General features: G+C 39.1%; 1 protein-coding gene across 1 annotated transcript; it reads right to left on the bottom strand.

The window, feature by feature from the left end:
- Nucleotides 1-11,390: 11,390 nt before the first annotated feature.
- On the bottom strand, nucleotides 11,391-12,650 carry GPR63 (G protein-coupled receptor 63). Its single transcript, XM_010286811.1, has one exon. It carries the CDS (start codon nucleotides 12,648-12,650, stop codon nucleotides 11,391-11,393), a length of 1,260 nt encoding a protein of 419 aa, XP_010285113.1.
- Nucleotides 12,651-26,996: the final 14,346 nt, after the last annotated feature.

Genomic DNA, 26,996 nt, shown 5'->3' with positions numbered 1-26,996 from the left:
GAATCAAAATTTAAATACCTCCAAACATTTCCCACAGAAAGGAAACCTAGGCTTTGACAAGCTTGCTCGCTCGACAATTTCAATCCACCTCAACCCAATGCAAGAGTTTCACACACGGGATCTGCAGTGTAGTCTTGCAACTCAGATTTTTCTCTAGATTTTTCTGGCATCTTCACTTTGTTGCAAACGATGGCGGACCTCTGCTTGCTCAGCCCTACTGCAGAAACATAATCTGAAATTTTCCATGCCAAATTGTCCTTGAGAATAATATGAATTACTCCACCAGCAGCAGAACTAAGGAATCCTGGTTTCCCAGTTTACAGGCAATAAGTATTTATACCCTTTCTCGCATAATAACCACATATCGCTCTTTATTTGACGTGCCTTTGGTCCTTATAGTCTGGGATGTAACAAAATGTACTGAAGCCAGCACAAACAGTAACTGCTCTATAACAGTGTAACACAACGTTTTAAAGTAGTGCTAGTATCAAAATTTTAAAACTCAGTAATTTTATGAATTTTTATGACTCAAATCCCCAAAATAAAAGCACCGATCCAGATATGTAATTGACCTATGACAACACTGTAAAATCTTAATTGCTGCAAGACGGAAAGCAATACTTTCTGTAACCAATTACTCAGACTTCCTGCAACTTATTTATTCCAGACCCCTGCTTAAAATGATTTAGAGCTTGCAACATAAAATCAGGCTATAATTAAAGAAGAGAACCTATTTCTAATAGCACATTCATTTTCAAAAGCTGTCCAGTCACTTGATACACGTAAGCGTATCCAGCAGAGACAGTGGTTCCTACACAGCTCTGGATGGGAGAGGTAGGAGGGGTCCAGGTTCCCAGGCTTTTTTTTCACCATTATTTTTACTTCATTTACCCTGGCCGAGAAGTCATGGAGAAACTGATTCTTGGTACCCCTGAATACCAAGTAGCTACCTAAAGCTTTACCCTGTGTCTTGGGTATCAGAGTCTTATCAAATCAACTTTAACGCTTTTTTAGCAGCAAAAGATGAGATGCTGCTCCATGGTGGCATCATGATTCTCAAGTGATAGGGCATCTCCCACAACAACGTCCCAACCATCAGCTGCAGAGAATTCCTGGGTCAGTACTGGGCAGTGCTAACATATTCACTACATGGCATGAAGATACCAGCCCAACAGCCGTTACTGCCACCAGGTGCAATGGCAGTAGGGGCATAGCTCCAGAGAAGAACAGACCTGAATTCAAGTCTTTGTTTAATGAATACATGTGTTATATTAAAGCCCTGGGTTCTTGAGGAAAAGGACAGACATGAAATTACTGTATTATTAGCTCTGCAGGCAAAAGGCTTGTGTTAAATGCCTGGACACTGGCAGGGCTTTGGTGTGACTAAGGCATCTACAGCACAGCAAGGTGAGGACACAGCTGCTTCTGGGCATGCCTGAAGAACAGACCTCGTGTAATGTGGGAACTGTAGACACTGCCAACCTTCAGTACCTCCAGGGACAGGGAAGCATCTGACTAAAGTTTCTGTTTACTTTTCTTTTTTTTTTTTTTTTTAATTAGTGCCTCTTGTGCCTCATTTCTCACTTTATAAAAATTTGGATAATAATACATCTTTCCTTTGCAGTGTCAGAAGATAGTGTATTTGGGAAAAAAAAAACCCAAACAACAAAAACTGTTAAAAAAACCTGTGACTGGAATGATCAGAGCAAATAAAAAGTATTTTGGAGGGTAGGGAGATTTCTGTGCTAACAATGCTTTTGGACATTCTGTCCTTACCTTTGGGAGTCTGACAGTCATGACAATATATATTTATTATTTAACTCAAACCTTTCGAACATTTTACTGATTTACAGATTGTACATATCCTACAATTACCATTAGTGAGTTAAGTTGTATGACATTGATATTTTTATTACTGTAAAGTTTATAAAGTCTATTGAACAAATATTAAAATTCACCTCATGCAAATTTTATGCTAGAAAACTGCATCACTTGAAAAGTTACCCAAACTGTACACAAAAACAAAAAGGACAAGACCAAAGGAATTTACTTGAACATTCAAAAGATTATTGAAAGTAATTGTAGGATTGGCTGGTTGGTTGGTTTTTTTCCTTTATCCTCTATCATTTGTACCTTGTATTTAGCAAAGCCAGTGGATAAAGCCAAAGGAAGAGGACAGAGTGAAATCTCAGCTGAGTATCCAGCTGTGGGTTTTTACTTAACCAAGCTGCAAATGCGTATTTCTACTCTGACACAAAGCTGCATAGGAGAAAAGATTACATCACCTTTTGTGATTTAAGAAAGCGTTCCTGTATTTCCTTTCACTCTGTCCTCACAACTAGAATAATCATTCTTCTTTTACTATGGCTAACATATATTACAGTTGATGGCTTTTTGTCAGAAGAATTGAGTATGCTGAATTATATTTGGGACTCTTTTTTTTTTTCCCCCTTTGGTCATGCTGTGGTGTATCTCTACATTTGAGGAGAGGCTGAATCTTGCTGTACATTCACAGTAGATGGAGATGTGGTTTATGCTGATCTTTAGCTCCCACAGGAGTTTTTCCATTGATCAGACAACAGATTTCAAGAAAGAAGACTCCAAAACAGGCCTTGTACATGGTACTATTCATGGCCTCTCTGCCTGGGGATAATATTTCATCATTTTTTCACTGTGTTTTGCTTTACTTTTGTACATACTGTAGTGTCAGCCCCTCAAGAGACAACTCCACAGAATCTGTTGCTTAGTAATAGTAACCTTCATGGAAATTAGCTTGAACTTCAGAAGAACAAAACATTTCATTAGTCACAGGTTTTCAGATAATGAATTCCTCTGAGAAAGTTGATTAGAAAAGCCAGCCTTCCAGAATCAGGTACCACCAATGTTGACCTAGGATGAATTACAAATGCTCTCAGAAAGGGCCATTTCTTTGTACTCCTTGAATTATGTTCAAGATTCTTCCTACCAATACCCAGGCTCACCTTGACAATGGAACTCGTAAAGTGAAGTTTTATGTAAGTGGAATCAGGTTCTCACACAGAATAAAGCCAGAAAGAATTACTGCAGTCATATAGTCTTGCCTCAAGTGTAATGTAAGTTATATGAATTAATTATTGTCCTAACAAAAGTACCTCTTAAAAAAAAATAAATCTCAAATACTAAATGCTTTTTGAATTTTTCTTTTTCCCTTAGCGACCTGCTTTCATTAAAAGAAGCCCTGTCGCATGGTTAGGAAGAGGGGTTAAGGACCAGAGAGGCACCAGAAGAGCTGCAGACTCCCATTCAGAGGGTCAGAGATAGGGACCTACATCCTCTGCACTGTGAGTGGAGAAAGCCACCCGCCTCTGCAGGCTGCCTCAGGTCATCCACATGACAAGCAAGCAGCTGCACAGAGCTCCTCAGCAGAAATGCTTGGCTTTTGCTGAAGTCTTGGCTTCCATCCCTCACTGCACCCGTCTGAAATCCTACATCTCCATTTCATTTGGAGGAAGGCAGGTACCCAACTAAAAAGGACTCATCTCCTTGAAACACAGCCGTGTGGAAAAGGACTAATCTCTCAGCCTGATGGTTAGCACGTGCTGCTGAAGAGGCAACGTGAGGTCTGACTGCCTCTCCCACCGCTCACCTGGGAGCCACAGCACAGTGCAAGAAGCCACGAAAGCTTTGTGGGGCCAGAAGAGTGCACAGGAATGAGTGAGATTCTGGTGCCTGGAGACCAGGATCCTTGAAGCCTCAGCTCCCACATCCGTTTACAGGATTGCTGATGCATTGCACGTCAGGTAATCACTGAACAAAACCCAAAATCAGCCAGGTAGAAAGGACCATCTTTGAGGTTTCCAACTTCCTTGAATTAGTAGGCTGCAAAGTCAGGACCCCTCAAGTGAGTCCCTAGGCTTCTTTCTTACTTTCCATTTAGTTTTATAAATCTCACATTGCTCCCTCAATCTAGTCTAACAAAATAGATAGGAGAGAAGCTCAGTCTATGCAATGATGCCATCTGGATTTCTAAATAACAGAAATGGAATAATTACCAGAACTTTAAAAAAATCATGCTAGGAGGCTGGGTAATTTTAGAAATGACTTTATAAAGCCTTGTCTACACCTGAACATGAGAAGCCAAAGACCAAGTAATTAAAGGTACAAAAATAAAGCATTCTAGTTGAACAATGCTAAATCTCAGTGTAGATGCTCTCACACAGAAGCAAAGTGGTCTAATTCTTTCAGACAGATTGGACCAAACAGAGGCCAATTTATTTTTGCAAGAGAAAATCCACACCATGGTTAAAAGTGTAAGTATCTCTTGTCTACAAAGCAGCACTGGAGGAAGTGAATCAAGTTCGGAAGTGCACAATCTTTTTTCCAGTGCAGTTATCACCAGAAATCACAAAAAAGATTACAGGTGGACGCAAGGCACTTTAGAAAGTCAAAACATAGAGCCTTAAAGCTCTGTTCATCCGCGTTTGACCCCGAAGTTCATAGGTGCCTAAACTTCCCACATCAAATTCCTGAAGTGGTTTGGGGTGAGATTAATCTGACCCACGGTGAACACGTATCGCTCAATACTCCAGGTTTCCTTCATAATCAGTGGAGAGACACCAGCTTTTCCGGGATGTTTCTCTCACTCCTTTTGGAAGGTAAACTTCCAAAATAGCTCCTATAAACCATACCTGAAAACATCCACTCATCTCCACCAACTTGCGAAGGAGCCTTAAGTGATTTGTGGAGCTGTCTATGCTATAGATAACTAAAAGATCACAGATGTATCCCACCATATACATCTGTTTCTGCATATGTCCAGAAATGCTGCAGCACTAACGGCAGTGAACAGTGCAATGCCCATCTCAAACTAGAATTTACAAAATAGGCTTTACATTATCCATGTCACATGAGAAAGTCCACCCACAGGCATTTTCAGAGCTCATCCAACAGCTAAGGCTGAAAAAAACCCCTAAAACTTTGCTAAAAGCAAAAGTCTTAGTAGACCACTCCTTTAGCCTAATAACTCAGTAGTGAATGTATTTAGGAAGATGTGATTTCAGTTGCTCTCAGGATCCTGGAGGATTTTAAACAGTCTCTCCTGAATGCTTTCAGGATTATTACCTAATCTGAGGTAAGAACAGAAAGGGTCTTCTCACTCTCTCCTGTTAAAGCTGTTTCACTTTGAACAGAGTAATTAAATATTCACGAGAAGAGAGACACACACCCGAGCTGGGGTAGTTACTGCACGTGATGGGGAGAACATGAGAACATGCTCTCCAGACAGCCTGTGAAACTTTACACCACCTTGTAGCTGTATCAAATGGTGGCTGGAGCACAGCCTCCCACTCTCACGTGAGTACACTCACTCTTTCTCTCCGTCCCAAGGAGTATTAAGTGTGAAAGAGTCCACAGGAGGGACTGACGGTCTCTCCCATCTCCTCCAGGACACACCGCAGTATACAGGCTGATACATGATGGCTTTAAATCTCCTCCGATGAGGATGGGAAGGAAATCCAAGCCCAAGCAACCAAACTCAAAATTACTATTCTCACAGTTAAAGCGTCAATAAAGAAGCAAGAGATGATGGAAGAGATGCCGCTTCATGATCTCTCTTCTTTTGAAAGGAATGTCTTTTTCAGAAAAAGATAGCACCGACACCCCATAAACTACACTCCAGCACCAAGAGTGTGGTTTTTCTGTAAGCTTCAGTGGCTCCCTCTTGCCATCTCAGCTGTTTAGGCAATACCCTCAGCCACCAAAATCTCCCCTCTGTCTTTGACACAGAGCCCAGGCCTGGTAAATCAAAAAGGAGACAGATTTATCACAGCAGTGATTACATCCCCTTTGGGCATCAGATTAACTGATTCGTGGAGGAATTACTGTCATTTATTTCACTAGCCCTTGTCTTTCTCAGACAGGGCAGTGTTAGTGGAATTCCTACTCCTGTTGGTGAACAGGCTTAATTTCATTTCAGGTCAACCAGAGAGGTTTGAATTGTAGTACTCTGTTTAAGGCAGAGCACCAGTTAAACAAGGAGTATTCTCATTATTACTATATTCTGCACCCACACACCTGTCTGTTATCTAGACAGGACAATAAAATAAAACAGGAACAAGTTCTACTTTGCTATTTATGAATAATATGTCACTTTTCTACAGTAGTTAGTGATTTTATACCAAGCTGCATTCACTGTCACACAGTAAAGTGGAACACAACCCAATATTCTGTGCATAAAGTATCCATAACTTCCATTTTAAAAACAAAAACCAGCTCTGTAAGGGGCACTTAAGAAGTATCGCCCATTACAACTCACATTTTCCTCCATCACACAGTGCAGCCGTCAACTTGCAGCTTTTCCCCCGTATCTGAGCCCAGTTATGATTGTCTTCACAAATGCTGCTGTTTGAGAGCAAGCTGTAGGAACTTTTGTTCTGGTGGATGCTCACCAGCAGGTCTTGTGCCCAGCGTGCTCAGAGACACAAGTCAGCTAAGGGATTCTTACTCAGCCATGAATTGGCTATAGACCCTTGTAGCTCAGTTGCCAAAAGACAAGGCGGAATAAAACCTGTAACACTACTAGGGATAAAGCAAGAATCCTGCACTAGCACTAGAGGCAAATATACATTCTCCTGTAACAGCTCTTCCCTTACAGCTAAAGGTAGTAAAACTCACCCTCAGCCCATCACAGATGGTCCGAACCGTACTCAAGATGGGAGGGAGGGGCACCTGGTGCTTGCTAGCTCCACAGCTTCTCCAGGCACCTCCACCTCCTCTTGCCATCAGCACCAGTGTCTCCTGCCACCACTGTACCTGCCACAACACAGCAGCACAGAAGGCGCTACTTTGGGGAGATGGAGGGGACCAGGAGAGGAGAATGGAGGACGAAGTAGTTGTTGCAGAGGTATGGGGAAGGAGTCTCAAAATTAGACGTGTGGGCAGCTGAGCAGCAAGGCCATTCCCAAGCAACTGGAAATACTCATCCCCTTTCAGGCATCTTTAGGGACATGCCTTGACTCTTTTTCATTTGGAGAAATTACTCCAGCAGAATTTCTGCTAAATCATTAGCACGCTGAAAAATTTCCAGAAAACAGCCAAGATGCTGAACATTTTTCACTCTATTAATACGGGGAATAATCCATCACATACAAACATGCAGCACTTGAATCATAAAGGTCACTGTCTTGTGTTGAAATGAATCACACCATGCAGTACCACTGCCTCTTTTATTTATTGAACAATAAGATTATCTTAATTACTCAGTCCTAGCTAAAAGGTAGTACACCCAGTTCAGGTAGTACTTTGAGGAAAATTATTTTCTTTTTAGGCTTTCTCTCTCTTTTGCTGGATATTATTTGTTTTAAATACATTGACATATCTCTACCCCAATGTCTCAGAAGAGAGCATTCTGCAAATTCTTTAAACAAGAAACATTTTGGCTTAAACAAAACCATGTAAATCAGGTAAACAATCTTTTTGTTATTTAATATACAGCTAAAACAAAGTGTTTGAAACTATGAAGGTGGGCATTAAATCCAAGAAACTTGTGAATGCACAAAGACAGAGCAATCCTGTAGACTTTCACCACATTTTTTGGAGAAAGTTCATGTTTATTTTTTATTTTTTTTTCTCTCAGGTATTTTCACATGTCTAATATGTACAGAAAAGACAATGCAATTCTACTTGACAGCTTGTTTCGCAACATCAGAAAATAACTACTCTTCAAAAAAAAAAAAGATCAAACCAGTTCATAATGGCAAAGTAGTGGCTCCTGGAAAACTGGACTTAAGAAATTCCTCACAGTCCAACCGCAACAAACTTGTGCTCTGAATTTTTATTTTTCACATAAAAATAAATCAAAATCTCTTTCATGAAGGGCACTGTTGAATTATTTGAAAAATTAAAAATCTCAAATGGTTGTAGAAAGACAACTGAAATCTTGCAGGTGTTTATGCATATGCCCAAATAAAAGAAAACATGAAAGCATTAAGCACACAAGTGAAAAAAAAAAAGTAACAGAAAGCAGTACGATGCAAAACAAATTTCTTCTCTATATACATAAATATTTTTACATGAGTAACAAGAAATGTCAAAAATACACCACTCTGAGCACAAAAGAATCATTTTAGCAATAATTTGTACAAATGAGCCTTGTGTAAGCAGCATGCTTTGACAGAATGTATTAAACTGCAACATAATTCAAAATACATTCATTTCAATCCTCCATACCAAAGTTTTCTGAAAATGTAACATGAGGGAATACAGTTTAGTAACAAGTATCATTTCTGCAGAGGAAGATTATAATTCCCCAGTAGAATGAAGGTTTTAAAATCCTTAGTCTTGGTCAAGGTCAAGCCCACTAAAATGCCTCAGTAGCCCCAACCCTGTCAACATGTATGCGTTTTAACATTACAAACGTTAGCAAGGTTATGCTGATCTTGGCAGGATCACAGACAGAAAGACTGAGCAGTTCAGTGGTCTTCAACTTGGTCCTAGGACTTCAGCTGTAATTATCAAGGCACTGCTCTAAAGACAGTATATTAGACACAATAGGCCAAATGGTTCTGTAAACACATAATTACCCTGGGGATATTTCTATGCCACCTTGTTTCTTTTTTTGAACATCCTTTTGTTCACTGTATGCTCCGATCACCTCTAAAACCTGATGTGAATACTCTTATCACCATGTAAGTTACTTCTGAATTTGGGCCATACAATTTGTGTTTCTCTTCTCCAAGTATTAGAAGACCCAGCTCTGAGCAGAAACCCTGTTACAGTCAGAGTAAACAAACACTAAATTATCAAGACAAATTCACTTTATTTCACGTTTGCAGTTTCTACTTCACAGCCAGTACTTATCGAAGATTTTGAAATCCCCACAAAATGTTTTCCCTTCCCCCTTCAAGAAAGTAATTTCACTAACTTTCCTGTATTACTCATCTTCTTTTCATCTTGAATTACTATGTTTTATGATATTCATTCGAACCTCTTGCATTATAGCTCTGGAAGACAACAAAAATACCTGTTCCTGCCATCTTAGACAGTGCATGCTCTATTACATTAGCTCTAAGCACAGTTTTGCTGCTTTCAGAGATAAACAGTCATGACAGCTCTGAAACAGAAAATCCATACTAACCAGCTCATAAACTTCCACTATCAATGTAAATGTAATTGAGAAATAAAAGCTATACTGCAAAGACACACTAAAGCACTGTTCCACAGCGGAACTCCTTTACTGCCTGTCATTTTGATCAGAAAAATCCATACCATCATCAGTGAAGTTGACCATGGAATGGCAACCACAGACATCAACAACCGCAACTGCCTGGGTGCCTTTACCTGTAACCCACAGCCTCATCTTGCAGCTTCTTTAAAAAAAAAAAGAAATTACCAAGTCCAAAATTGTTCATGTTCCTAAAATTTAAATATTGCCAAGGCTTTTACTGATAGCTGTCAATGAGAGGAACAGAGATTAACTTCAATTAGTTCTTCACTGAAGAACTAAATAAAGTCTGGGATGTAAATTTTTAGTTGGCCTCAGGAAGAAGGCAGTCTCTGGAGATTGCACAAAGTACAGTGCATTTCCTTCATACACTCAGTTCAATATTTATGCAGAAATAGATAAAATTGCTATTGTTTGCTCCTCAGGTACAAGAACAATGAAGAGGTCCCCATGCTTTGGGGTACTGAAAGAGAGGTGGAAGCAAGAGATGCCCAAACCCTAGTCCTGGTTCGTAAGTTTGTTGTACATTAATGTACTTGGTCACAGACAGCCCCAAAAAAACCCACTGCAAGGATGCACTAATTCTGCAGGCATTCCTCCCCAGCCTCAGTGCAACTGGGAATCTCACTTCAAAGCCAAACCTAAGTTTTAATTTTACTTACCTGACATTAAATATTTAAACTGATTAATCTGAGTCTGGATTGCTATCATCAAGGAAAACCTTTGCCTCTTTGCTTTCCAGGCAGGTACCGAGACAGCCTGACATTAATCAGAAAGGTGGTCTGGCATTTCAGGGAGAGGAGCTGATGCCTACTAGATGAGAAGAGCAGAGTAAACCCTTGAGGCAGCAGGCACTACAGAGGAAAAGGGGCAATGAAAAAAAAAAAAAATCTATGTAAAGTAGTATCAGAGGGAAAATGGGAATTTAACTTACCCAGCAAACTCTGCTGGACAACTGTTATTCATTATTATTAGTTTATGGTTTCAGTCTAATACCCGATCTGGAAAACAAGCAAGTTGAGGACTTATTTCCCCAGTCGTTACTATGCAGACTAAGTCCTAGCCTCAACTATCATTCCTGTGCGATTTGTTTCCTGAGTTTACCCTACTATTCCTAATTCTATCCCAACAAACACCTGACAGCGTGATTTCAGCAGTGCAGAACACACCTAGCCTTATACGAGCTCCAAGCAGAAACAGCATTATACCAACACAGTGTAAATCCTAGGCCCAAGGTCACAATTTCAGACAGGTTTTCAGGCATACCATCAGGTTTGGATAACATCTAACAACCTAAAGTAACAACTACAGCCACCCTTTCCTCCGTGACAATTTTCATATGAACTCTGGGTTTCTATATCTTGTGTTAGCCTAAACCTCGGGACACGGTATTTTCATTGCTTTCTTTTCCTTTCATTCCTCCGTTTATCATTCCAACTCCCCTGATAAATGAGTAGTTAATGTTACTTTTGATCAATTGTTAGAACAAGAGCAAATATATGACTGTACGTGTAGCTATACCAACATAAATTGCCCTCCTAGAGCTTACCTGGGTCTTTCATTGAAATTCACCAATATAACAAATAATAATAATAATAATACCCCTTCAATAAGAACAAAATATTCCAATGAACAAATTCTATAGTAATTTTTGTAAAGTGCACAAAAACATTAATGGAAATATTAAAAAAAAAAAGAAAAAGTCTTCTAGTGTCACCATGAAAACTTCTGAAATATTGTTAAAATTAAATAGAAGCCATCTAATGAGACTTTTTGGCTCTAATACATTGGCAGACAGCAGCAACATTTTTCAGAAGAATTACACCAACTAAATATACTGTATCTTAGCAGCATAAAAAGTCCCTACAATTAGATGCAATTGCAGGCCTAGAAGCATAAACCTGACAAAATGTTACAAATGTAGTTTTCATTTAAAAGAATGGATTTCCACGGAATCCTAGAGGTAACATTTGTTATTTTGTTAACATTGTATTCTGTTAGTAAACCCAACTATAACCAATCACCTCCCCTCCATCTTTCCTCCCAAAATTGCACAGAGTACTGGAAAATTTAATCAAGTTACAAGATATGGCCACACTGAAGAAGCCATATTAAACAAAACAAAATTCAACTTAAAGCCTAGGAACAAATAATCCCAGAAAATAACAATCATTGTCAAACAACTGCAGCTTCACACTACCGACCGATGCTCCCCACACACATAGATGGCACTGGGTCGAATGCGCCGCCTTGTATGGCCAGGTAGCTGTGGCAAAAACTTGAAGTATTTGGGCATCAAGTCCAAGCATGCATCATGAAACTTCTTAATCCTCCAGTAGTAAATCAGTGGATTCAGTGCAGACTTGAGGTAGCAGAGCCAAAGGAGCCAAGTGCTTATCTCAAAAAAGTTGTGCTTGTAGTAGAAGTGGCTGTTGAATGTGGCAATAAGGCTGTAAGTGGTGAAGGGCGCCCAACAGACTATGAAGACAAGGAACAAAATCAAGATGGTTGTGAAGGCACGAGTTTTAAAGCTCATATCAATATTCATCTGAAAAGGTCTCTGTAAGCTCATGAGACCAAGTTTGCTGGCCTGGCTGAGGCATATGCTGTCAGGGTGGCTGTGGATGCGAACTGCATTGTGGCGGACGGTGTTGAGTATGCCCATAAAAGAATACAGCATTACCAGGAATGGAATAAAAAAAGAAATTAGCAAGATAACTATCACGTAGGCTCGGTAACCTGGGCTTGTAGAGTAGCCAAAAACACACTGAGGTGCTCTGGAGGGTATCTGCAGATTAGGATTCCCTACTGATAACGGAAAAGCAACAACAAAGGATGCCACCCAAGAAATCACAATGAGAATCTTTGCACGGTAAGGGTTCAGTTTATCTTGCCTCTGAACTATGATAAGAAATCTGTCAATACTAATTATAAGAAGAATGGCTACCCCCTCTATGACAAAAAGCCAGAAGAACATGGCAGAGACTCTGCAGAATATATCCCCAAAAATCCACTGAGTGGTAATGATTGTTATCAGAGCAAAAGGCATGTTCAGCACTGCCAGCAGCATGTCTGCAAAAGCCAGGCTTGCTAAGAGAATGTTAATTGCAGATCGCATGGCTGCCTTCTGGTAGACCATGAGGCAGACAACAAAGTTTCCAAGGAAAGAAACCAATAGAATAAATATCATAGCAGCAGAAAGAATGATCTGGAGTGGCAAACTCAAGCTCCTGAAAACTTCTTGCGATGGCAGGATAGCTGTAGTGTTTACCAGAAAAGTACTTTTCTCAGTGGTGAGCGCGGCACCTGAACTGTATCTCAATGGCTGTGTTGTGCCACTACGAAGCAAGAATTGGGGAGTGGTAAAATTCATATAGGCGTTTTCATAAACAATAAAAGTAGCATTTGAGGTCCCAGAGTGGGCCAGCGTCAACATTGCTGAGAAAACCATTGCTTCAGGAGAAATGAAAGCAGAACCAAAGGTCTTCAAGGCATTTCATCTTGTTCCAGCAGTACCATATTCCTGTTCATTTAACGAATCAAAATTCAATGTCTGAAAGCATCAAAGTTCTTAAAGTCAGTATTTCCATCTGAAAAAGAAATTTAAAGAAACAAAAATAAGACTCTCTGAAACCAATGGGAACCAAATGATTGCTCTGCTTTCCTTAATTACAACAGGATCCTTAACACATATTTACACTTTGTCAACACAATTTACTTAAGCACCAGTCACAGGAGTCTTGTAATATTTGGTCTTTTTCTTATAGACCCTGCTCCTGTAGTCTTGCCAGTACTGTACAATACTCTCACTCACCAAGCTTTTTTCTACTATAATCAGGACTAGAAAACTTTTGTGTTTGAAAACAAATTTTACTGATGAAGAGTGAATAAATCAAATCAGCACCTTTATTTAAATCTCATCATTTTTAAACTAACTTCATAATTTTGTTTTGAAACAGCCTACAGCTGGAAACTTTAATAACATTTCCAAGTAGCTTAAATGGTATCAGTATCACCTATCTGCCTGTTTGGTAAGCACTGAAAAGCCTACCTATCTGAGCTATCCTACGTAATACAGAATCCTTGGTTCCATGTCAGTCCACAGCAGCAGATGCCTCAGGAAAAAAACGTAAAACATCCTAACCTGTTACTAATTATTTAATAACTTGTCCACAGGATTAAAAGTATTTCTCAATTTGTTTCATTTAGTGACTGACTCATACCAAGGTGTGGGAAACTCACTCTTCTTCAGTCACTAGGACAGTTCCCTCTTCCCATTTTCACTGGTCTAGACATGTCTTTGTTAATTCATCTCAGTATCCCACATAATTTAACCGTGTGCGCCCTCTTTTCCCCTGTAAATCTAATCCTTGGACGTTCTGAACTCCCTCCCTCATTGTTATGCTGATATAATGCAACATTTCCTTTTATAGTTTACATATACTGTCGTGTTGTACTATTATTACATCTATTGTATTATTATGTGTACTGTTCTTGCAGACAAAAACACAAAGGAGTTGTGCTTTTCAGTGCTAGAACGCCTCCCCTCTATTTTGGACTATTAAACACTCCCAAGAGTACTCTGGCATCTGATCAAGCTGGCAACCAGAGGGAATCTATGACCTTTCAAAAAACAGATCACTATAGACAGAAACATAAAGTGGGATTCACCTCATTCATTCTGGATGACTGTAATAGTCACTTTAGGCTGTTTTCATGTTTTTAGTCAGAAGAGAGATATAGGCATTTTCAGAGGGTAATCCATCTCCTCCACCTCTGCACACGGTGACAAGCTTGTGCTACTAACTCGAGAAGCTTATGTTGGCAACTCAAATCCTGCCCACAGTATTTATGCAGGTTCTGTTTGGTATCAACATCCAGCAAAAGTGAAGGGAGGAAGGAATGCTTTTACGAATTTACACAAGGACTACATGATTTGCGGAGGACCAAAAGTTTACTCTTCCCTGGATAACACTTCACCAATAAAGGTTAGACTTTGTAGTCTTACAGTATGTCCCCAGTTTGGACTTCTAGTGATCTGAATGCAAGCCTGCTCAGGCTGCTGCCAAGGATTCATGAAGGAACATCAGCACTATGACCTGCTCCTCTCATTCCACAGAAAAGCTACTCCCTTCCTATCTGCAAGCTCAGTATCACTAGATTATTTCCAGGGCCAAATAGCCTTCAGCATTTTTTCTAAGACAAATCATTAACTTCTGTCCCCTTTAATTTTCAATGGTATCATGAGGGGATATTATTATAAACATCCTAATTTCCTTGAATCATACAAATTCCACTGTCTAGAGGTTTTTCTGCTTGAATGGAAGGGAATGTCATAATTTTCTACTTTATCCTAAATATTTCAAAGATTGTTAAACAGAGCAACAGTATAACTAAGCTATGCATATTGACATTTGGCAAAAATTACAAATTCTATTATCTTTATTCTAGATTTTCCTTTTCTCTCCATTCTCTCCCTTTTGTTTTTATTTTACAGTAATGTTTCTAGAGAAAAATTCAATGTTAATTACAGGCTAAAGCATATATAGTAGCCAAAACTCTTCTTTCTTTCGTCTTTATAAACCTTTCCTTTACTAGATGTACTTAACATATTTGTTAGAATAAAATCTGTAGCCAACAGCAGAAACGTTAACACAGCTTTCCAGGATAAAAAAAAAGCAAGGATTTTACCAATGAACATGAACATCTCACCTGAAGTTCACCGAGGTTTGTGACTCCACAAGCCAAGAACACTGAAGAGGAAAGGAAGCTGTAGCATTCTGCAGGGACTGCAAAAGAGCATAAATTCAACAAATAATTCTGGATTTAAAAATCACGGAGTAAAGAAAATTAGATCCCCAGGCAGTATCTTTTAGCGTTCTATAAGCAATAAGCCAGCAAAGGTAACTTTTGCATTTCTGATTGTTTTTGACAAGGTGTCTCCACTAAGGCTCTAAAAAGAACCAGATCTGCCATTAGATAAATGTAAAGCCCTCTCACAGACAATAATCAGTTTAAAATAGGAAACAAAACACGGAGCAGTTAAGTTTTGCAGTGAAAAAAGGTCACCGGAATGATCCTACAAAGAAAATCTATACTGGGGTTCAAGCTCTTCAACCTAAGAGGAAAATGTGAAACCATGACACTTGCTGATGATGAACATGAACTGTTCTTCACAGCAATTTAACAAAGGTCAACTATAAAGAGGTACAGAAGGATCTCATGACAGTTATTGACAAGCTAATAGACAGATAAAATTCAGTGTTGCTAGAGATAAAGCTATGCATGTAGTTATCTGCACAGTAACAGATGCTAAAACCAACAACTACCATCCAGAAGAAAAAAAGATCTTAAAGTTTTGTTAGTCTGCTCTATGAAAACATCAGCCAAGTGTTCAGAATTGTTAGCAAAGGAATAGAAAAGAAAAGCAGGAGCTGTCTACATACACTGTATATTTATATACACTACCTGCCACAATACACATCCATGGCACCTTTTATCTTCAGTACTACATTCAGTTCTGCTCCACCTGATCTCCATTCAAAAGCAACTGAAAAAAGTTATCATAGAGGTCTACAGAATTATTAGTGGAACAGGGAAAGTGAATGATTGCTGTCTTTCATAATATAAGGATAGGAAAAGAAATCACAAAACCACAGAATGTCTGAGGTTGGAAGGGACCTCTGGAGGTCGTCTTGTCCAAAACCTCTGCTCAAGCAGGGCCACCTAAAGCCAATTACCCAGGACCACATCCAGACAGCTTTTGATCACCTCCAAGGATAAATACTCCACAACCTCTCTGGGCAACTTGTGCTAGTGCTGAGTCACTCTCACAGTGGAAAAGTGTTTCCTGATGTTCAGGGGCAAACCTCCTGTGTTTCAGTTTGTGCCCATGGCCTCTGGTCCTGTCACTAGGCACCACTGAAAAGAGCCTGTCCTTCGTCCTCTTTGTACGCTCCCTACAGGTATTTATATACAGTGATAAGATCCTCCCGAGCCTTCTCTGCTCCGGGCTTAACAGTCCCAGCTCAGGTCCAGGGACAACATCCTTCTCTCATCCTTCTCTTCATAGTAGGCCACAAGCAGATACAGAGATAATTTAATAGACCTTTTTGCTGGGAGACTGGGCAAATCCCTTCAGTTTAACGGTCTAGAATGTTTCCAAAAGATGAGTGATATGCCCTTTGCTTACTATTTGAAACACTAGAGTTCATGTGCTGAAACAGTGATCACAAAGTGCCTCATCAGATACCAGAAATCCCAGTTATGAGGTATTGCAGAACAATGGACAAGCTCAAGATGTGAGCCCATGTGAACTGACTGCAAGGTCCTGCACCTGGGTTGGGGCAACCTCCAGTATCAGTACAGGCTGGGGGATGAAGGGATTGAGAACAGCCCTGCTCAGAAGGACTTAGGGGTACTGCTGAATGAAAAGCTGGACATGAGCCAGCAATGTGCGTCTGCAGCCCAAAAGGCCAACTGTATCCTGTGCTGCATCAAAAGAAGCACGGTCAGCAGCTCAAGGGAGGTGATTCCACTCCTCTACTCTGCTCTGGTGAGACCCCACCTGGAGCCCTGTGTCCAGCTCTGGAGCCCTCAGCACAGGAAAGACACAGACCTCTTGAATAGGGTCCAGAGGAGGGACACAGAAATGATCAGAGGGACGGAACACCTCTCCTGTGAGGACAGGCTGAGAGAGTTGGGGTTGTTCAGCCTGCACAAGAGAAGGCTCCGGGGAGACCTTCTTGCAGCCTTCCAGTACTTCAAGGGGGTTTGTAAGAAAGCTGGGGACAGACTTTTTAGCAGGGCCTGTACTGATAAGACAAGGGGTAACTGTTTTAAACTGAAAGAGGGTGGATTTAGGCTAGATCTAAGGAAGAAATTTTTTACCATGAGGGTGGTGAAACACTGGCACAGGTTGCCCAGAGAGGTGGTAGATGCCCCATTCCTGGCAACATTCAAGGTCAGGTTGGACGGGGCTCTGAGCGACCTGATCTAGTTGAAGATGTCCCTGCTTATTGCAGGGAGGTTGGACTAGATGACCTTAAAAGGTCCCTTCCAGCCCAAGCTATTCTGTGATTCTGATTCTCTCTCAGCCTTTCCTCACAGAGGAGATGCTCCAGTCACCTCATCATCTTTGTAACGCTTCACTAGACTCTCTCCAGTATGTCCATGTCTCTCCAACTGAGGAGCCCAGAACTGGAAATTATTATTTCACAATTAATTGTGAAAATACTTGCCACAGGATGCTGTGGATGCCATACAGCTTCTGTGGATTTAGAAGGCAATTTAGGACATATTACACATGATCTTTATATAGATGTCCATGTCAGGAAGAGGTGAATCACCCTCATGAAGTGCCTACCTCTGCTGACTGCAAAGGGTACATGGCCATCTCATTTGAATACAGACATTCTGAGCACATGCATGCAGTTACTTGACTAACTTTAAATATACACAACAGAATTTGGTCACTTAGGTTAAGTTTACAGCTCTTTAAACATATTTATGCCACACAACTTTACACTGTGAACTATGAAGTTAAGCAGAGCCTTACATGGTAACACATAACATAAAATCACTAAAGAGAAAATACAACTGAAAATGTTCTGATGTAAAGAATCAAAGTTTTACAAAGTACTCTTTTATCACAAATTGTCCTTCTAAACAGAAGGAACCAGACAAGGAGAATAGGATCGAGTGTTCTGCATGCTTAAATTAGTTCAAAACGACTGTGCTACCCTGCATTTCTCAAGCCAGTAGCATCCAGTACACACCAAAGGACAAAGGACTCACAGGTGTCTACAGACTATTCCTACAAAACACAGAAAAACAGACTAAGAAAAATAATCTTATGTATGCTCTCTCACTATCCCAGCTCTCTAAGCAAACAGCTACCTCCTACTTTGTGTTTCCTCCCCTCAGTGTGAAGTTTGTATGCTTTTCTGTACAGTGTTAAGAGAAGAGGAGGAAAATGACCTCATGCAAGCTGTTGCCTGGACCTAGCCAAGTGCTTAAAGTGGGAAGCGAGCGTTAGCCATTTGGCTGTTATGTAAGTCTTCAGCCATACCGTCTTCTCAACAAGAACAAAAGTGAGCGGTGATTAGCTGTTGCAAAGATGACACCTAACCTGATAAGAGGACTGCAGGCTTTGGATCCAGGTAGAAACTCAGGTGTTGCTCTTGCACTCATTGCTTCCTGATGGCGTCCACGCAGCAGCCTTCTCTGTACTCTGCTTATCACTCTGAGACATGAAATTTCTCTGTGCACTGCATACTGAGTCTGCATACTCAAATGCGTTTTGGAGTTACGCTTACCTAACCTGGAGGCAGGTTAGTTATGCTCTTTCTTGGCTATTATCCTTCATAAAGTGACTGGCATTTCAGACAATGAATTCAAGAGGATCCCTTCTGTAGCAGTCATATATAAATTTTTCAATTTTTTTTTTTTCTACTTAAAGGGCTTCTACCGTAAGTATCCACATGATTATTAAACACAGGCCTCCATCCCTCCTCCTACTCTTCCAACTTCCCAAAAATTATGTAGGGGTAGAAATTTAAGCTGAAAGAAAGGGACCAATAAGATAACTTCACTGCAATTTAATTTCAGTCCTCACTTGCTCTTTGAGAAAGACAGATCCTGTAATTTCAAAGCCAGAGTCATTGCTGAAAGGTAATCACATAGCTTGTAAAAGACGATCATGCTTTGGCAGTTTAAATAAGTAAGCTTACTGATGGTCAAAGTACTCATGCAAGAGGCAGATACCTTTTTGTCATAGCATTCTCACTTTCAGAACATGTACTCTCACTGATTCTTTTCAGATGCAAAAAAGCTTCACACAATCACTTTTTTCCATTTCAGTGCTGAAAATTACTGGGTATGCACATTTTCCCTCTCACTCATATGCAACTTTCTTTTTATGGAACATAATAGACACAATTATTTCAATGAAGTACACACTTAAAGCTAAATACCACAAAAATTTCATTCATCAAATATAATTATTGCCAGAACTATGGAGTCTGCTTTTAACAGCTTTTGAAGCTAAAAGGTTTCCATTCAAAATTTGGATAGCATGCTCAACCAGAAATAAAAGATTATATCTTATATGCAAAGCCAACATCAGTCAAAACCAGTAACCCCAACATAGTCAAAACGGAGCATAACAGTACCATAGTAACAGTTATGTTTAATGCAGATCAGAACATACTGGGAACAGCTGCCAAAATGTTCAATGATTTATTACATTTATCTGCTAAAAGTATGCATATTTTCAGTGCTGCCCAACACCAAGATTTGGTCCAGCACACAGAAATCATTATTCTTCAGAAACCTGAAGCTAGCAATGCCTGGTACAGCAATCCTATTTCTTGGGTATGTTTTAAGTGGTCACAAATGGGAAGCTTCTGCATGCTTTATAGCTACTATCAGTGGTTTTATTTTGAAGGAAAACTTTGGCAAAAACAATTTTTGCTACATAAAAAACATTAAAAAGCAAAATATTCTTAGGGGGAAAAGGATAAAGTTAACAACAAACATGAAGGCCATGGGCTTATTTTGTTTAAAAAAAAAAAAAAATGTGTTGACAGAAAATACTCAAGTATGTGCTCCCTGACACCCCGTTATTGCACAAAGCAGCCCAGGACATACTCTCCTCTCCATACAAATTGAGCATTGTTTCCTATGCCATTAATCAGAGACAGAAACGTATTGCAATGGAATCCTTCCTGCTACAGCCAGTGCAAAGAATGAGTCAGAGCACAAATCAGCAGGGACAATGTTCTTACTCACCTAACTGTTCCTCCTAAAAGGGACTTGCAGTTTTCAGTTTTAATACCTATTTACATATCCTAAATTGAAACTAATCAACTACACTGCATGAGTAGATGACCCATAAAACCATTCACAAGAGGCATTAGTTTAATTTAGGAAATTTTCCTTTTTTCCACTCTATAACTACCGTGGCAATTTTCATAGGAAAGTATTGTGGGAAACAGCCACCTCTGCTTTGGGTCATTAAGTACAACTAATTGCCCTCTGGAGGATATTTCTTTCTGTCCTTAATTCAGAGAGCCATTAACTGTCAAGAAACGTCAGCCATGGGAATCATTATTACTATTCTAAACGACAAATAGGCAAAATGTAAAGAATAAATCTATTTTTCCCAAGAGCTAAGAAAATAAAGTTCTCAATTTGCAGATCACATGAAAGAACTTACACAGTTCTAGGTTCATTTCTAGTACTGTCACAATATTCCCCCAACTTCTAACCATTCCACTAGTTCAATGTTCGTATTAACCATATGCATGTTGAAGAGCTAATACTGTAGTACCTACAAGAACAGTAAACATTGAAAATATTATTGAAAACATTCTTTTAATTCATATTCTCTGCCTAGTTATTAACATAAAACTACCAATTTGGAAGCTTCCTAAATGCTTGGCTTCCTGAATTTTAAGTGGACCTTTGGATTATACACACAATCACTGCATGACAGTGTGACAAATTAAAAAAAAAAAAGCATACCAATCCAGACAGGCTCCCATGAAGAGCAAGAATCATAAGTCATCTTGTGCTGTTCTGTTCAGCAAAGTATTCGCTTTCCAAATAACCTGTCAAGAAAACCCAAAAACTTGGTGACATACTTACACACAAAGCAAGACAAGATCAGAATAACAAAAGTTTTCCTTGTAATAAACTTTTATTTTTATTGGAAGAGGTAGAATATGCAGTGTCTCCTGACAAAAGGCAGATTACATGCCCCTTTGTTGCAGAAGGTATAGACCTTAGGCAGGTCTAAGGCATCAGGCTAAAGAGACCCTCAGCTCTCTCACCTGTGGAGCATAAGAAACTCACCATTTAACACTAACATTAGCCAGGACTGGAGTAGCATGTTGTTTTAGATCTCATTCAGATGCACTTTAGTCTGTAGACAAGCATACAGCAGTTAGCTTCCATATGTCTTATTGGATCTATTAAAATAAATGCTTAGCCTTAAACATCAGGATCCTGATATTGAGACCCCAAAAGCCTCTCAGAAGAAAAACGTCATTTATATCCACAGGGTGCTACTGAACATCATAAAGAAGCTGAATAGATTTTCTCCAAATGGCAAAGATATCAGTGTAATAGCATCAGGAGAAAAAAGAGCAAGAAAACAGGTCTAGAGAAGAAGAGTAAACCATGAAAGTTTCAGTGCAGGACCTCAGCACTTCCTTTACACGCTCTCGTACCAATCAATCATCAGCACAATGTTATTATGCCTCAAGTAGTTAAAATGATTTCTCTAAACCGGGCCTAACATAGCTAAAAAGCTGCATATTCCATCATGACATACCTGTTAACTGAGAACATTAATTTGCAATGTAGCTTTTCCATACACTCTCAGAAGGAAGCCAGAAAGTTTCAGTGAGCTTTGAACGCTGAGTTTATGTCACGCTAAAAGATTTATATATAAATATTGTTTATATATAAAAACCAAAAGAACAAAGTCATGGGACACAGACACTTTCACGTGTTGGTTTTAAAAAGGCTACGCAACTTGTCATTTCTGCCAGAAAGAAGCTTTTGGAACATCTGTAAGTCATCCCCACACTGGAGCAAAAGATGTCAGGATCCTTCAGGAACAAGTTTCTAAACAAATGCTGCACATGGCAGTTGGAGGACAAAGCAGCCAATGAGTTTACAACGGCCTCCTACAAGGGAAGCAATAAGAACAAACTGTACTTTAAGACCACTCATAACCTTCTTGTCCCTCCAACCATTCAAGTGCTGAATTTCTGTATCTGCAACCAACTTAACACGGACTTCAAACTCCCAAAACGTAAGGCCAGATTTGCCAGACTGGCACCTGCTGAGAAATCTGCCTTCTGCAGAACAAACCCATTATTTAGCCACAATGGAAGTCAGTGCCTGAAAGATTTTCCTGACAGTCTATTAATACAAATTATTTTCCATCAGCACAAAAATTTGATCTTTACGTTTATTCCACAGAACAAGGTGGGAAGGGAAAACACAAGTCTCAGATTTAGTTATGCATAAATGAGATAAAATGTAGTCATTAGGTTATGATAGACTTTCACCACTTGGTTTGTTCCCTCTTCAGTGAGGTAAGTATTATAAACTGTTAATCTCCCATCTTAGGCTTTCTGAAGTGTCAAAAAAGCGCACAAGTTTGCCAGCAGGCAGAAGACTCTGCCAGGAACATGGACAGATTAAAAACACCAACAACCTGTCAGATCTTCCCACCAGACAAGCACATTCTCTGACATGAGAACCGTTTCTTCTCTCTATTTACATTTATAGAAAGTATTTCCAACTCTCCTTAGAAGTATCTCTAAAGCCAATTTAGAAAAGCATCCAAAACATCACCATAAGCCTGAAAGTTCTTCCACTTCAAGCCTCCAAGAAGAGAAAAAATAAAAGCACTTCTTCAAAGTAAATCTGGAAGATTTTACTAAATTTGAGTACCTTGAAGAGCTTGCTCTTAATTGGGTAAGATTGCTTTGGATAGTTTTCTGTTAGCAATCAGGGGTTAACACTGTTTCCAAATGACATTCCTTTTTTCCCCGTTATAAATGATAAGTCAGACTTTTTTGTAAGAACAGAGGGGAAAAGCTCTGTAACTCTTCATGATCCTGCAATGAAATTTGAAGCAATGATTCCTGTACCTGCAAAGAGCTCTTCTACGTGTGGAATTACAGCTTTGATAATATCAGCATTTAGAGTTGGCAGTGCTACTGAAAGGCTAGTCCTGACCTCTTCCTCATACACTCACTCCTTCCTGAACCCAGCTCCCCAGCGTAAAGCAGAAGGATTGATCTGGACTAAAACAGACCCTGGCAAGCAAATTTGAAAGCTTCACATTTCTGGCCTGAACCTGTGAGATGTTGGGGTACACAAATCAAGGCATAAGATCTAGATTTGTCTTCCATATACTAAGAGGTATTTACATTCAAGACAATGCTGCACCACAAGTGAGAACAGTGCAAAACTTCTAATTACTGAACATCTTAGAGGAATTTGCATGTTATTACGTCTATTTCGGTTCCCCAAACCACGAACTATCATTTCCAAAGAACTAAAACAGCGGAAGTAAAATCACAGAGATCTTAAACACCACTAAGCTTGAAAATGTTTCCCACAAACATCCAGATTACGTTAAAGACTTAGCAACAGGCCAGAGAAGGTCTCAAAAATATTACGACATGTTTTCAGCGTACTATCACTTTTCAAATGATAACTTGTTAACATCCTAGCTTACATACTTTACTAACAGCTCTCTACATCTAGTTGCACCTAATCGATGGCCATTTTTTATCAAATTTTCTTAACATTTTCATGGGATATTAAGTCAAGCCACGGGCAAAAATAAACTGAAATACTGAAAGCTTCCTTTCCTCACCAAAAAGGGGGTGTACCAGCAGATAATAGGCAAGTACAAAAGCCTGCTTCAAGTCAGAAAGCTTTCACAGAGTTGTCCTAAGGCTATTTTGGCTTTTCAACTAAAGCAACTTCTCCAGTATATTCTCTGAACGGAAGACTGAGTTCTGTGAAGATGTTTCATCTTCATATACCATATGGTAAAGATCTAAAGGCGCCTTGTATTACATCACTCTTACCTCCTTTGAAGTGCCCCAGTACACTCGACATACACTACTGCGCTGCTTTCTGCCAAAAACAGGGGAAGATAGATTTTCTTATTCATCAGTAGTTTTGACAACAGCCGTTAGCACACTATCTTCTACCACAACACAGGGGCTTACAAAATTCATCTTATAAAAACGGTAACTGCATCATCACCAGCATTCTATACTGATGGAATTTATTAAGCTCTCTCTCCCACAAAAACATACCTGTTTTTTGGGGAAAAAAAAATATTTTAAACAAAAAATCATCTCTTTATAAAAAGATGCAGGGATGCTAATGGAAAAGTGATTGGAATGACCAATTTGTCCTCTTTTCACACTGTGTGCTGCTCGCAATAGGTTTCTGGGATTCAGTTTAGTTCCTGGAGCAAAGAGATCAGCCCTGATTCTGCTTTTCCCACAGGGATTCAGCTCATGCTACAGCCAAATCCTGCTTCTGCCCAAGAGCCTGTCTGCTGTAACACAGATGTTACGGCTCTTACTTCCTGGCACTTGGTTCAGAGAGAAGAGGTGCTGGTAGCAAGTTAAATGAGGTGACTGCATTTCAGCCACAGGAATGCTGCTGCTTGTAGCATCCTGCTCTGAGAGTACTTAAAGGCTGCAAAGGTAAGATTTAGCCGAGAACTAAACATAGATTTAGTTTATATGCATATTCATGTATGTCTATCATACACTTTTCTTATACATATACACATATGTGCATGTGTGTGTATATTTTCAATAGTCAATAGCATCTCTATTCAGCCAGAAATAAAATGCTTACCATAACAAAATACTCTTAACAGTTGTTTGTGTTCCTTTGATGTTTTTTCCCCAGATTTACCCTATACTTTGTTGTTAGTCTAAACTGGTCAATTAAAAATAAGTTACGGTTGTAACATGTGACTGATTTTCCATAACATAGAAACAGAGACTAAATAAACTAACTACTTAATAGTTATCCATGTCACCTAATTGTCTTAATGGCTTCAGAATTATTTTTGTCTCATGCCAGCTAACTGGAATAACACTTCCAATATAGCAATTGTTTCTGAGAAACATTTTTTTTTTTTTTTCTGGTTAGAAATCCGTTCATACCAGAGATTAAAAAAGACAGTTAAATTGAGAGTTCCCATTTGGACAACTCTCAGGGTGAGATGACATATTACAGACATTGAGACCCTACACAACACAGCTACTAACAATTTTTGTACAGACATGGCAGGCAGGGCTTGGAACATACATTGTGAACAGATTAAAAAATTGATTAAATTAACAAGACAAAAATACTTAAATGAGTCAATCTGGTGATTTTTAAAGCACACCATTTTATTTTAATGTAATACAAGAAATCACTTTCAATTTTTTCTGTTTTTTTCACAACCATGCAAAGCAAACAAATATGCACATCAACTGAAGGATTCAAACATTTTGTAGGAATGATATTTTTAAGTACCTTATAGATTCCCTGTTACAAATACCTTGACAATTAACTGAAGGGGTTTTGCACTACCCATGTGGTTTTGTGCTACTTGGGAACTTTAAACAAATAGTAGGCCAAATCAAATTTCTCACATGGATAGAGTTACAGCAGTTCCTCATTCAAACATTACAAATCTCGTATTTAAGAAAGGCTTGTTTCCATGGAAGAGCTCATTCTGTAGTACAAGTGAGGGATTTTTACACTATTTTTTAAAGTAATTCATTAATATTAAAAAAAAAAAAAACACCACACAACACCAAAAAAAGTAGCCCAAACCTACAAAAAGAAGTATTACCTTACCAGTAAGAAGTCACCTGTTAATTCATATTGCCTTCCACTCTGGTAGCTCAAGACCATATTTCCCTACTTAACCAAAAGCTGTTCAAGTATGATAAATTAACTCATTTTGCAAAAGATATCCAAGTGTTTCTTCAGTTACAAATAAGTTTATTGGGTCTCAGTTTCAATATGAAACTGATCCTGAGAAAATACTGTATGGAATTTATCACCTTGCATGTAGGATAACTCTAAATAGAATAATAAAAATAACATGTAATTTCTGATTTGATTGCAACTACTCAGCAACTGCTGAAAAATTCAGACCAAGAGAGTTGCATCGATTTTTTAAAAACACTGAAACACACAGAAGTCAGTAACAACTCAAAGTTATGGACAAGTTTTATAGGGAAACAAGTGTAATGACATCCACCATAAGAGATCAGAAAATGAAACCCTTGCCTCTGTGCTCTCTGTAAATCTCTTTATAAACCCTAAAATATTGTTAATGTTGAAATTAATATTATTCAGCACAAGACATCAAAAAGAATACATACAAAATCAGAAGTGATGCTTCTCCTGTATTTCTAAGACAGGAAAAAAAAAGAAAAGAAAAAAGATTTTAAACTACTGGAGAAGGTTTGCAAGTTGTTTTAAAGGACTGTGTATCAGGATACTACAGAAGGTATCATGACTGGCTATAAAAATATAATTTTTCTGCCTTTCTCTGGGATCAATTTAAAGTTAAATATTTTTGTCTAATCTTCTGATTATTTTCTTTTTATTCTACCAAAACCACTTTCCTACTCCACATGTAATAGTCAAGCTTCTGGTAGCAGCTCCTTTATACTCACAGAGCTGATGAAAATAACTTCTACACAATTACTTGCCTACCAAATCATTATTGTTTTTGCCACTGAAAAGCTTGTTGAATTTAACATATTTCTACAAAATCTCTCCAATAAAAGCCAAAACTGTTTGTTTATACATCATTTTGTTCACACAAAAAAATATTCACTTTAACAAGACTTGTACCAGCACAACCAGCTACAGTATGGTACATTTACTTTAGTTCCCTCAAAATTTCTCATCCAGGTTCAACCAACAGTCCAAGAGCCACAGTTAATCCTTCAGAACATTTTCATCTGGCTTGCTGTCTCCTTCCTACTATCCCTTTCCTATGAGCACTCTGCAGCAACTGTTAATCTGATCCACAGTGAGCTCTTTGGTGCCAGCTTTCTCGTGGGTCCCACAGCTCCTTCCATCACACAACGGGCATATATTTCATCACATGAGAAAGAGACTTTCAGGAAAGATGCAAAGCATCCTTCAGGGAGCAAACAGTCACAACAACAATTAAACTGGCTCAATCCTAAAGCCCCTCAGTGAAGGGGCAAGTAAAGAGGAAAAG

Source organism: Phaethon lepturus, unplaced genomic scaffold (assembly GCF_000687285.1).
Source record: "Phaethon lepturus isolate BGI_N335 unplaced genomic scaffold, ASM68728v1 scaffold12665, whole genome shotgun sequence".
Lineage (NCBI taxonomy): Eukaryota > Metazoa > Chordata > Aves > Phaethontiformes > Phaethontidae > Phaethon > Phaethon lepturus.
The sequence above is the reverse complement of the archived record's forward strand: the minus strand, read 5'-3'. Positions and strand labels throughout refer to the sequence as shown.